At 40.4% G+C, this 14036-nt stretch overlaps 1 protein-coding gene across 1 annotated transcript; it reads right to left on the bottom strand.

Moving 5' to 3' along the window:
* Nucleotides 1-488: 488 nt before the first annotated feature.
* On the bottom strand, nucleotides 489-12183 carry LOC113124285 (bone morphogenetic protein 1-like). The gene is made up of 20 exons (XM_026296904.1): nucleotides 12051-12183; nucleotides 8638-8748; nucleotides 8359-8508; nucleotides 8096-8213; nucleotides 6783-6961; nucleotides 6589-6694; nucleotides 5507-5631; nucleotides 5135-5250; nucleotides 4889-4991; nucleotides 4625-4741; nucleotides 4313-4458; nucleotides 3912-4107; nucleotides 3673-3798; nucleotides 2750-2913; nucleotides 2435-2615; nucleotides 1990-2115; nucleotides 1449-1576; nucleotides 1127-1340; nucleotides 745-995; nucleotides 489-645 (listed from the first exon to the last, which is right to left on the bottom strand). The coding sequence occupies exons 1-20, from the start codon at nucleotides 12181-12183 to the stop codon at nucleotides 511-513; spliced, it is 2925 nt and encodes a 974-aa protein (XP_026152689.1). The 3' UTR covers nucleotides 489-510.
* Between the last annotated feature and the right edge of the window lie 1853 nt (nucleotides 12184-14036).

Below are 14036 nucleotides of genomic sequence, written 5' to 3' on the forward strand. Positions count from 1 at the left end.
AAAATCATAATGTGAGGGAAGGTTAATGTACTCCACAGGAACTCAAAAACTAAACAAAAAAATGTAACAGAAAAGGTACAACACATTAAATGTTTCCTTCTTCTGTTATCATTGAGAGTATTTGTAAAGTGCATTAGATTCATTAGAAGAGATCAGTCATTCAACCTCAAACTGTAGTGACCTAATTGATATTATAATTAACAAACAAGCTACCTCACAATATTTACATTTTATATCTTAACAGTGATAATTAGCGTGTTACAGGTGGCGTGACTGAATTTGCTCACAATAATCACTTCAAACTAGTTCCTACCTACATAATGAAGTAAAGGAGTAAAAGGGTAGTTTCTCTGCATGGCTTCACTCTTTCTACCAGCATGAAATGTGAATGTAAAGTATGAGGGTTAGTGTCTCTGGCATGAATCCATGCATTCACTCCTCATCTGGAATTGGGTGTGTCCAACCCAATGTTAGAGTGAACTCATTTAGGCTTGGGGTAGGTTTACACAGTCACTTGCTTGCATGTAACGTGTCCTGGAACTTTGTGCTTGTGTAGCATACATGAAAACCTTTTTTATTGATGCTGTCATCTGAGTGAAACTTTAAAACTATGGCGTCTCCAGCTGAGTAGACCTCTTCTGGGGCCTGAGGAAAAGGAACATACAGACAAATTGGGAAGACTTTTGAAGAATGTTGTTATCAGTGTGTTTAATAGAGGAGACTGATACTGTATTTTAGCCTCACCCCAGATCCACAGTATCGTCCCAGCCTCGGAGACTTGATATCAGCGCCATCATACAGCTCCACATAATCATATCCGCAGTCTGCTTCCTCCTCGATCTCAAACACTTGGAAGACTATTTCCACTCCGTAACCTTTCTCAGCAGTGACCACCCACGCACAGTCTGAGCCACTGGGGTAGTTGTTATCTCCAAACTGTGCATGCGAGTACAGCTCTTTCGTCTTGACCTCAGCTTTAAGGCTGCCTCCACATTCTGGAAAGTCACAACCACAAAATTAGAGGGTCAAAAAGGGGAACTCGTAAAAGTAAGAAAAAAAAAAGCAGCTTTCCAAAGTAACATTTTACTGTATTTCAGAATAGTAACATTACGGCTGCTTTACCCACCAGCTTTGTATGAAGCCTCAAAGCCTCTCTTCTGCACTGAATTGTCTGAGAAGAAACGTAGGAACATCTGGTTGCCACTGGAGACAACTGGAGAAGGTTTCTTGGTACCGCAAAGGCGTCCCAGACTCGTGCCACGGATGTCTTGCCCATCATAAATTTCCAGATGGTCATAAGCACACTCCAGATGAGCCTCCATGTCGATCTCATTGAAAACCTGAAAGTAATTATAAAAGGCTATAAATCACATTCATATAATACAATGGTGGCTGCTTTTCAAGTAATTTTAGTGCCAAAAATAAAAAGGGAAAATCCAGCGACTTACAAGTTTGATCCGATGACCTGGAGTCATGGACAGAGACCAAGTGCAGGCCTTCTTGCTGGGATATTTGTCAGGCCAGTTGGGGCTGCTGATTATGCCGGATACACTGTTTATGACATTATCACAGCCAGCTGAAAATAACAAAACAATGCTGAGAGATCACATAATTTCCTCTTCTACAATACAGGCCCATGTTGGGCCAACATTGTCTGGAGCAGGTTTCCAGAGAAAGACATGAAAAGAGCATCAAAATGAAAGTGAAAGTAAAGCTGTAAGTAACTTTAAGCAGTTCCTGTGAAGCCCTTGCACTTATTGTGGAATTACTTTATATACAATCTGTATATAAAAAAATAGATCTTGTGTGATAGGTGGCTACATGGGAGGGCTATACCAGCCCCAAATGGTTCCAAGAGGAGCTGATTCTCACAAGGTAACAAAGAACAATGTGAACTGCTTGAAGAGCCAGATTGCACATTTTATTCAGGTTTTTTTTTTTTTTTTTGTAACTTGGGTAAAGCCAAATGACATACTGGACATACTCTACCTTCCTTGCAGTCGTGCTTATTATCATGCAGCATGAAGCCGCTGCGACACTGACAACTGTAGCTTCCAAAGGTGTTCACACACTCATGCTGGCAGCCTCCGTTTTCTTTGGAGCATTCATTGATATCTGATGAGACAACTTTGATTCAAAATTTCTTTGCACAACACGTGAATGCGTCACAATAGGCTGCAGTAAAGCTGCAGAACATACTGAGGTAACATTTTAGGTGCAGATCTGCTGCAGACACAAAGGCTTTTGTATTCATCAGGAAGGAAGAATGTGCTGCATGATGCAACACCGGGTTATTTTTCAGCAGAACATCTGCTGAGGGGATACTTGCATTTATTCTTGGAGTTTGGTGATGGTTTTCCTTTTATATTGTGCTGGATATCGATTACATTACATGACACTCCCTTAATACATCCTAAATAGTTAAATATCTTACCAGAGAAGAAGTGAGCCTTGAAGCCTCTCTTGGAAACAGTGTTGTCCGACTTGAACTCAATCCTCATGTTGTTGTGTTGGGAGGTGATGACTTCAGGTTTCTCTGCACCACAGAACTTCCCATGAAGCTTTGAGTCTGAGCTGAACCCACTGCGCACCTCCACATAATCATATTTACACACCTGATAACAAACACTAGACAATTTTAGACAATTTTACTTAATGTCAAGGACAAAGAAGAACTGGCCTGTGAATCTGTCAACAACAGATTATATGATAGAACCTGTGCAGAAAGGCTACATTAACCATAACCTACATCATTGCCTTCGGTCTCGAAAACATCAAACACCAGAGTGATGCGGTACTGAATGGGTGCCACCAGCTGCCACACACAGTTCTTGTTGGGTGGGTATTCTTTGGGCCAGCCGGGGGTGGTGAGGGAACCATTCAACTTGGTGATGAATCCGCCACAGGCAGCTGCTAGGGGGACAAAACACTCATTTTAGTGGTATAGGTAGAAAAGAAAAACATATGCATTACATAAATTACATTTTTTTATTTGGGATTTTTAACATTTTCTTTAACCTTTTAACAGCAGAATAAAATGGCTCCTTAAGTAAAATTAATATAATACTAAATTGTAGTATTGGAATTAAATAAATCAGTGCTGTAATGAACTGTCAAGGCTCCAAAGTTGCAGCTAGGACATGCTGCCCTCTTGTGGTAGAAGCACAAACTAGCAGGGAATCAAGCTTCAGCAGGCCAAAAGCGATAAAAGCTCATTCTTAAAATACTTCATTCAAGACATTGTAGGATACAGGGTGAGTTTTTGCTGATGCCAAAAACATCATTCAGCAGATTCCTGGGACTAGTTTTTTTGTTAAACGGGCCTGAGGATAAATGAAGTCAACTGGGAACAAAGGTCAACTCCAAGTTGTGGCCCTTTCTGGCCTTGTCTTGGATTCAGTTTGCTGTTGGGGTTTCATTTATTTTACTGTATTTTTTTCCTTTGCGCATTTTTGCAAGTCATAAAGTGTCATGAGTGAGTGAGCAGAACAGATGACCATCATGCAAATGTTGTGAGGGATATTTTCTATGTTGCAGTGAGACAAGGATGCCATGTGAGGGTAGCAGCGGACTCCAGTTGATGCTTCACTTCACATCTTAAAGTAACAGAGCTCAAATGTTGGATATGAGCAGTTCAGTATGTCACTGTGTGGAGTTGTGCTCTACACTCACCATCACATTGGTGTTTATCAGCTGCTAGCTCATATCCTGGGTCACAGGCACATCTGTAGCTGCCCAGTGTGTTAAGACAGCGCTGATCGCAGTGACCGTTGTCAGGTCTGGAGCACTCGTCCACCTCTAGAATAAGAACATGTATTGGAATTTGTTTTCTAATGTTAAATAAATGCATTATCAGACAAATGGTAATAAAAAGTCATACTCATTGCTGGCCACTGAAATGATCTACTGACCTTTAAAAAAACTGGCCGCAAATCCAGCTTTGTTGACTGATCCGTCAGATCCAAACTTCAGCCAGAGCTGGTTGGAGCTGCTTTTGATGTCGTCTGGTTTGTCGTAGCCACAGAAGCGGCCGAGCAGCGGACTGCTCTCTGAACTGCCATCCCTCACTTCCACAAAGTCGTATGCACAGCTATCGTGTCTTTCAATCTGCAGTCAAAGCAAAGACAATAACGTTTATCAAGTTGACATTACAACAGATGATAGTAAGGCTCTTCTGGCCTTCCCAGGACAGAGCAGTGAAAACACAAATTAGAGTTGACAAAAATTCAAAACCCTCACAGGTTGTCTTCATGCAAAGTCTCAAACCATTTCATTTAATACAGGTGTAAATTAACACTAAAAGTGATTTTACCTCAAATGATTGAAATGATAGGCCAACATCGAAACCCTCTGCTACTGTGATTTTCCACACACACACTTTGTTGGACTGGTAGTCATCAGGATAATTAGGAGACTGGATCTGGCCACTGTCCCGCTGCACCTCTCCCCCACAGATGGCTGCTCAGGAGGTGAGAAATCAGATTTACTATCTAGCTTGTTTGTTTCATAGTGGTACCGTAGTGAAACCAAATGTGAAACCTGGAAATCCAACAGCAGTGGCTGATAATTCTCAAGAGGATGTGCGTGGCATACTATGAAAATCATTGTATTGTCAATGTTGTACCTTCATAAACAGCTGAAAAACCTTTGCCCACCCAGCTGCTGCTGCTTCTGAATTCCACCCACAGTCGACTGTCAGTGGAAATGATCGGATCAGGGAGGGCGTCCCCACAAAACCGGCCTAACAAAGTGCATGAATAAATAATGACAATGCCTGTCAGTAAGTACTTTATGGTGTTTATTACTAAACACAAGAAATCAAGTTAATGACATGTTTCTGGATGGTACGCAGTGGAGCAGAGGGGAGGTTTTATTTCAAATCAAACACCTTTGAGAGGAGCTTTTCTCCAGAGCCCATCTCGGACCTCCACGTGGTCGTACCAACACAAGTGACTCCTGAAGAGGTCCATGGAAGTAAAATTTAGAACAATCTGTGAAAAACACAGTGAGATGATGTGGCAGATGAAGCGACAACAGATTCATAAAATGTGTGAGATGTCCGGCACTAACAGAGTTAGGCCTTTAACTTTTTAACTTCTTTTTTTTTTTTTTTTTTTTTTTTTTTATTGCTAACCTTCTCTCCTGGAGTGACAGAAATCCTCCAGACACAGTGGGCGTATGCTGAGTACCCATTGGGGAAGCCGGGGGAGGAGAAGTTTCCAGCACTGTCCTGCAGGCTGTCCCCACACCCTGTTACAACCACACACCATAACATCAACATGCTTATACTGTGACAGACCAGAAATAAGATTATACTCTATACAATACTCAGAATAAAAAATATAAAAAATAAATGTTTTAAAATATCTTTCTTCCCATGTACTGAAGGTTTAGCTATATTAGGTGTACATTCAGAGAAAACCCTAAGCTTAAAATCAAGTATGGATTCATCTTATGGATGAAGCCATTAGGTGATTAGACTCTGTACACACCAAGTGAGTCTTACTTGCACATTTGTAGAGTTTGCGGGCTTGTGCGATGTCCCCTTTGCTAAGTCTAGTCCTCTGTCCAATCGGTGGCCTGACTCCATTGACATCATAACGGGGCAAGATTGTGTCTAAGAAGATTCCTCTGTTTCAGACAAACCACACATGTAAGCACTTCATCCTGAGAGAAGAGAAAGGCATCTACAAAAAGCCTGATAAGGGTGACATCTTCAAACTACACTGAAAACAACCAGAAAAACTGATTAGAGTGATTTTCTTTTCAGAGCTCACTCCTGTTCAAACCCTTGATACTTTATTGATTCTGATAATCTCTCACTGGGTTTGGAGCCTACGCTCGCTCAGTTCCCATGGCGATTCACACATGAATGACAGGCATGTGCAAACATGGCGGTTTGAATGGGAACTTTTGCTGGTGCCAGCCGGCTCAGTGGAGCCCGCTCCTGAATGCCAGAGAAAAAGGCCACTCCAGCTCAAATTGTTCAACAAAGCCTGAACTGGCAGGCCTTTATTTAGCTTGGCTTGCCTCCATGACCCAGACCAGCAAAGCAGCGATGGAGGTAAAAAAAAAAAAAAAAAAAAAAAAAACCACAGAGAAAAGCAACAGGGTAACAACATGCACGAGACAGAAAGAAAATGGTGTGAAGCTATTTCTGTGACAATAAAGGATCAAATCCCCTGAGGTTTCCTATGGCGCTTGTTTAGCAGAGCTGAATAAAGGGACAAACACTAGGTCAGTGTACCAGCATAGCTCATAATATAGTGCAATATTATTGGCCAGTAGGGAGGGTTTTTTTTCATTAAGTTTTTGCTGAACTGGATTCTGACTTGTAACTAACTGTAAACACTGCATTAAATATTGTACAACTAACAACATAACTCTTTTCAGTGAAATATATAGTAATTTCAAAACATCTACATATTTAAAAGAGTTTACTGATTGGTTGAGTATGTCAGGAGCAGTGCTGATGGAGAGGGAAGCACAGCCAGAAAACCCACATGTGAGAAACAAAAGTGATGTATTTTCTTAAAGTGATTTTAAAACAAAACTAACTTTAAGATAAAAAAAGCATCACACACCAACCTGGAAAAAGTATTTCTTGCATAATGCATGATGCTGCCAAAGTCGTATACCTCCCCGAGTGAGTCAACCTCATCTGGTTCCATCTTCAGGAAGTTATACTCCTGTCCTGTTCATATACACAGTCAGTGGGATAAATGCAAGGAGGAAGACCACACATCCATTAACGCTTATCAGTGTCAGTGCATGTACAGTACCTGCCTGGATGTTGTCCCTGATGATGCTTACGTGCTCGTCACGGTCTGGACGTGTGTGTTCATGCCAGAAGCCGATCACGTGACCGAGTTCATGTACCACGATGCCAAACTTGTCGCAGTTCTTCCCAATAGAGATGGCCTGAGGGCCACCGCCTCTCCTCCCCACATAGGAGCAACACCTGCAGGCAGTGACACTGTTCATTTTCGCATCCTGCATCCCTACAGAACAAATACTGACTGTGTGAAGGACCATACCAGGGTGTGCCAAAGTGTATTTGCAAGTTCTACAAAACATGTAACTCTTACATTTCTGCTGATCATCTTACTTTTTCCTTGGAGGTAATGTTCATGCAGCCTACAGTGCTTTCTATTCATTTCCCTATGTTTTGATAGTCATTTATCTGGCTCTTGAAACTTGCTTGTGTGCTTTTTCTATTGGCACCTTGTCAAAGCACAGAGAAATTGCTGAGTGGACTGATGTGTAAAACTGCATTAGGTATGGTTTTGGCCATTTCAGTGCAGCAGAAACAAGCTATAAACACAAACCTACATATTATTACCTAATGATGCTGTTAGCAAACAGTTGCCTGTTTACAGATCCAGCACACATGGAGTAACATTAGCATTCATTTGAAGTTGAATGTCGGTACGAAAAGCTCTGTTTTGGTCTCTACCAACCTGTAAAGGGAATAACTGGCTCTTTAGTTGCTAAATCAGCATATTCACCAGCTGGTTTCCAGCTGTCCCTCTGTATGCAACTGAAATTTTAAAGGTTTTTCACTAAGACAGCTGCCTACTGGCCTGAAGATTATGATGATCAGAGCAGCCAGAGATAACAAAACCTCTGGATCACATCTGTGTGGAGATGGGTAATAATTCTCCATTTGCTACCCAAAAAATACATACATGTATTCAAATGATTCACTGGTAATTCAAAACAGCAATGTAACTTGATGTGACATACTGAACCGATGTAACTTGAACTTTACTGTGATGCAACATAAAGTCTGTGCCAGCACATACTCCCTGCTAATCCAGTGTTACACCATAGAAAATTTAAAAACAATGGGGAGTGGAATAAATAGGAAAAAAAATGGAAATGTAAATTAAAAAATCTAAAACAAAGCAGCATAAATTGCAAAAAAGGTGGATGTTTTTCAAGAATATTTCATTGATATTACAACTAAAACTTGGAAAAGCACTTTATGTGTAGTCATTTTGAAAACCTGTAGGCTGAGACATTATCTGTGTGTACATCTGCTAAATTACTAAACTTTTTAAATTCAAAAATGGTTAATAAGCTCCCAACTGACCCACAAGGTCTGTAGGTGAAAACAATGTAGCTCTCTTCATTCGTCCTCTCAGTGAATGTTACACAAGTGTGTTTCTCCCAGTGCCGCATCGCCTGACGGAAAGTGGCTCGCTGACTGCCTGAAAGGAAACTGTGAGTTAGACTTTGACAGCTTCAGGATGTCAACCTCCACACAGCAATGAGCACATGCTGGCTGTACAGTACTGGCAAACTCCCCTGTAAGAAAAAAAAAAAAAACATTTATTGATTTCCTTCAGAACTCACCACTAAAATTCCCACTGATCACATATGGGATTATGCCATCTGGCCAAACTCGCTCAGGCCTGGAGGTGGCTGCTCTCCTCAGACGATGGAGACTCTGTCTGACTGCACCTCTCTTTCTCCTGACACTCTCACTAGAAGTGGAACTGTTGACTGTGACATTAATACACATCAGCACTGACCGTCATTCTTTTATTTGCTGTAACAAAAGTCAAAATTATATTTGAAAACCAAGATTCAGAACATTCACAAATTAAAAAAAATTCATTCCTGCTTTGATACCTGAGTCTGTCTGGTTGGTCTGGACAAACTCCTGGGCACCCACAGTCCTGTGGGCCTGTTTGAATATTTGGAGGTCATCTTCATCCAGTGCAATATCTCCCAAAAAGGCAGCTGAGACAGACAGATGAACACACAGATGTTAAATAGTCTGTTTCAGAGGAACTGGGGCAAGCAGCTTCCCCATTTCTAGTGTATATGCTAAGCTAAGCTACCCTGGCTCTAGTTTCATGTTTAATAGAAGTGTGGTAACGATCTTTTTCACTAACTCTTGGCAAAAAAATCATATAAGTTAAATAAACAGAAAAGTGTATTTTCAAATACAGACTGAGATCCAAGTGATTTTGAAGCTACAGTATTTTATATTTGTATTCCAGTGCCCTTTTCCTCTCCACTGTCTGTTTGATCAGCAAACACACCCCTTGAACAGTTTGTGCAGCACACAAAATGAAGCATGCTGGAGGACTGTCCAGCTACTGTGCCACTTTAAACAACAAAGGTGTGAACCGAATACTTTACATCGGACTGTGCAGGATTTGAAATGATGGATTATTGAATGTCTATTCAAACAACAACTTAATGAAAACTTTGTTAAGTCAGCATTTTCTTCCTGTTGAAGCTTCATATAATCAGACTTACAGATTGTGTCTGCATGAACCTTTTATTCCCCACATTTGCAAAACTCTATTGTAGTAGACTGCATTGGTCAACATGTAGGGATATGATTTCATAAAACACAAACATTTGTGCTAATAGTTAGGAGCAACATCAATTTTAGTCTAATTGTGTACAAACTGTATCAAAACTTAATTTTCCTAAAGTCCAGTAATGTCCTTAGTGCATTTTCTTCAGCGTTCAGCTTTTAAATCAGCAACTGATTAACACAGGAACGAAGTTATGTACATGGGAGCAAAGACCTTTACATACTGGATGAGGTGATGTAATAGCTCAGACATGAGACCCAAAGTTGTTCCTGACCATGTTTATCAAAGTGATTATGTCATACTTTTTCTGCAGGACCATGAAATGTCACGGTGTGGCTATCAATGTACAGAAAATCAACAAAATCTGATTTAAACTGAAGAACTGATTTAAAATATATATATTTTCAGCTCGTATTAAAGTGTAGAAATGCTTGTCAGATAATGGAATGATGTTTTTGTGACACGAGTTTTCAAATAAAAGTGGAATCAAAAATCACTTTAGGGTTTCCTGCTTCTTGGCTCGGGTTGCATTTAGTTTGGAAGCCTGATTCTCTCTCTGAGCCTTTCAACCATTTATCATTTCTGTTTTATCCTGCATGAGCTGCAAAATCTTCTGTGACTTCTATGCATTTATATCTAAAGTACAACTAAAGAGTGAATCAGCTCGTGTAATAAACAACTGAGTGCCTCGCAGTTATGGAAAGAGATGCTGTGCCTGCTGATTGACACTGACCGAGGGTAACATATGCACATTAAAAACTAAAGGTCCTGAAACAGGTAACCTCACAGTGTTTGGGTCATGTACCGATATGAACATTTTCTTCTTTCCACTTGGATATAAAGTGAACCGATTTTAAACACTCGCTCACTTTATTTAAAACAAACTAGTGATCTGTAAGGCAGCACCAGAAATGAAGGGTAGTGTGGTGTCTTTACTCTAATTCAACACTTTTTGCAGGGACAGAAACAATTTGCTTCAGTTTACTATTTCGACAGCTTCAACCAGGCTAAAACATTCCAGTCTGACATTACTCTGTGCTGGAGATACAGATAAAAGTGCTTTGTGCTTGTTCTGTTGGTCTATTGATTATTTTCTGCCTGGATATCCAGCAAACTCTGCACATTTAGAGCCAGGTAACTGTTTGTTGTGGGATTAACTACAAATGATTTTTTTTTTTTTTAAAAAGAGAAAACTTCATGTTGATTTTTGTCAAGTTGCAGGAATATGTCTTTATTTTTTGGCCACTCTACTAGATGTGAATGTTTTGAACTACAAAGTCAATACATTTTCCCACAACACATTAGATTCTTAATAGTTAACCTCTTTTGCCAGCAGAGACATCATGTAAGAAAGTATATTTTTATCACAAATGCTAAATCCTTCTTTCTATGCTATGAAAATGTTTTTTTCCATTATATGAAGCATACATCCTTCATAAATCAGGATTCTCACGTTGTACTAGCCAACCAAAACAGCTTCCTTGAGTCCTTCACATTAAATACCTCATTTAGCCATGTGATGTAACAACTTTTGAAAGTCCAAATGAAAAGACATAGTAGGCCCTGTGTCGGCCTTTGAAGTGAATTCAGTCATGCAAAGGGTGACTGTAAATGACTGTCACCCCTGCAGTGTGCACCACATGCCCTGAAGCCAGAGGGATTTCACCGGCATCCAGCCGAGGACGGCGCTGGCACGGCCCCAGTGACCTCTAGTCTCCAGGCAACTGCCTCAGAAGAAGAGTGGTGTGTTTTGGAGGTTTCTCAAGTGAAAAAAAGAACCCCAACCAGTCAGAGGCCCCCATAATAATCAAAGTAATTGTTTTACATGTTAGATGATGGGGAAAAAAATGTATTTATCACTGGAAGAAGCTCATTGCAAATGCATCAGTAAGATATACTCTGGAAACATCATGTCCACAATTTTTAAATAGAATTTTAATTTGTAATGCTTGTAATATTATTTAAAATGATCTTCCTCTCAAACAACTCAGCCATTAGAGTAGTAGAAGTCACCTGTATTAGTAATAATAATCTAATATTATAGTCTGATAAAAGGGGACATTCACAGAAATGTGGACAGAAAAGAGGCAGAGTGGTCCAAACATACACTAACATGTGATTACAAAGTTAAAGTCCAACTATGCAAACATTAGTGATTTTGCAGTAATATCTCATGCAGGGTCTCACTGCAGCTCATCATGTCTGTTAAAAGACAATCTGCTCTCTGGTCACTGATAACTGGACTGTTTGTCCTCAGGTTAGTGCTGATAATTTGCTGCAAGATGCCATTAAAAACATTAGTACCTTGCTTCAGTTTATCTGTTTTACCCTTAGAGAAAAACACTTTTCCATTTCCATAAACTACTTTTCATGTTTCAAGTTTTTTCCTTAAAACTATAAATACATGCCTTGTACTCATAATGAAAGGTTTTTATACTTTGACAATACTATTGTTACTTAAGGTAAACATCTCAGTGGTATACTATAAATTATTATTGCACATAACCTTTAATCTGAAATTCCCTGTTCATTTAGCTGGTCAAAGCCACATTTAACTTTTAAGGGTTTTCTCTGCCTTGCTCACTGTGAAATTAGGGCCTGAATATGGCTATTGGCCCCTGAAAAAAACATCATATATAGATATACACCACAGGAAAAGCAAAAAAAAAAAAAAAATCAATAAATTCACAGAGGAGGTAAAATACACTGTACCAGCTTTGCAGGGATCCTTGTAGTCGATTGCATCACCGAGGTAGGTAAAATTAAGGTCCACAAACTCCCAATCAGCCGCTAGAGAAACGCGCAGACCGCACAACAGGAGCAAAAACGCAGGACAGACAGCCATTACATATGATCAGATATCTGGCAGATGCAAAGGGAAAGGGGGGGGAGGGGGATGGAGGAAACAAAAAAAACAAAACAAAACAAAAAAAAGCACAGAAGTTCCTCGACTGCAGCGGTGTGATTTCAGAAACACAGCGCTGTTTTCTCAGGTCTCCATGCTGCAGCAGAAATTCACTGACATACAGGAGCGAGAGCAGAGCGCACAGAGTTCACAGCAAAGCACCAAGCCATGCACCAGAGAGCTACTTCACCTGCAGCCTATGCGGCGTAGGCATTAAACGACATTACATTACATCTGTTTTAATAAAGCGACTCAGCACTATTTCAGTTAGACCCTAAATAACGATGGTGCAGTATCGTCAGTAGAATCAGGAAAAGCTGCTGCCATGTTATCTTTACACCGTGCACCACGGAGCTGTTTCATTTTCAACAGTCACTTTAAATAAGTTTGGATGATTTTTTACAGCCTGATGCTCCAAAGACACATAGGTGAACTTATTCTTGACATGTGATGCCACATTCAAACCAAAACGTAACTTTTGTTTTCAGCTTGTCAGCTGAGCTAGTTTGCTGCTAAACGATGATGATAGAAAGAGGAAGCACATCTTCTATGAGCTGCGTTTTTTAAGTTTAGCACAGTCAGAGGACAGAGGGGAAATGTCCAACTACTGTCACTTCTGATTGGCTTGATCTCCCTATGGCAGCAGCCCTGTTGCTTAACAAACCCTGATGTGTCACAGTAAATGTGATAAAGGTCCTTAATGCCATGATCACTGGAACACTAAATAAATAGTCCAGCATTTTAGGGAAATATGTTTGTTTGTTTGTTTTCTTGGTGCGAAATAGACGAGGGGATCATTCTCATATCTGCATAGCATTTAGGCTGGAAGCAGAGGTAAACAGCAAGCCTGGTAAAGTCCACTTATCACCCCTAAAACTGTTTGACATATTTGATTTGCTCAGCTGTCCTCTAAAGCTCAACAAAAAAGTGTATTTTCTAAAATGTCAGACTATAGACTGATATGGAGGCTGAGCATCTTAGGTTTGTATTTTGGGGCTTGTTCTTGCTTGTACTTGTTCCCACAGATCATGTGCTTCTGCTCTGGTTTCCTCACATACACTTTGCAATTCATCTGCAAGTCTATTCATCTTCCCTTGTTGCATGAGTTTCTGAACAACATAAATCCCACATGCTGCAGACTTTGTGGTCTAATGAAGAACAAGAAACTAGTTAAGTCCACAGGCTGTTTTGTAAACAGGAAATAGAGAATGGCTTACAAACTATAGCAGCTAGTCAACATAAAATCTGGCAAACCCAACCTGAAAACTGTCCTTTTAATATACACATGATACTAACTGAACATGAGCGGTAGCCAGGAGGGCAGGCAGCACAGCGGAGCCACCTGGTGGGCAGGTGAGGAAAGACATACGCACAGAAAAACCAGAGCAAGCAGAGAGCAAGGAGAAACATCTGTATCCTCTATGCTTCCTTTCAAGTGTAGCGAATTGCATGGCAGCACATGTTTACCACTAAGTGGCAGTGAAGGGTAAGCTGTCGAACTGAGTAAACCTGCAGGAAAAGTGGAAAAAAAAAAAAAAAAAAAAAGTATGAGAAAGAGCAAATGTGTAATAAAAGCTGCAGGGTCATTCAGACAGACAGATCAAAGAAACAGTAAATCACATACTTAGACATATGTTTTGTTTTGTTGTGTGAACTTGTGGCCCCCGTGTGCTAAAATGATTAAGTGTGAGAGAGTGGGAGCAGACGACTGAGTCCCACCAGTTCACTCCTCCTCTGCCAGCACACATCTGCTGCTGAGGAAATGGGACACTGATCCAGAGAGGAGTGCTTCA

This window comes from Mastacembelus armatus, chromosome 12 (assembly GCF_900324485.2).
Source record: "Mastacembelus armatus chromosome 12, fMasArm1.2, whole genome shotgun sequence".
Classification (NCBI taxonomy): Eukaryota; Metazoa; Chordata; class Actinopteri; order Synbranchiformes; family Mastacembelidae; genus Mastacembelus; species Mastacembelus armatus.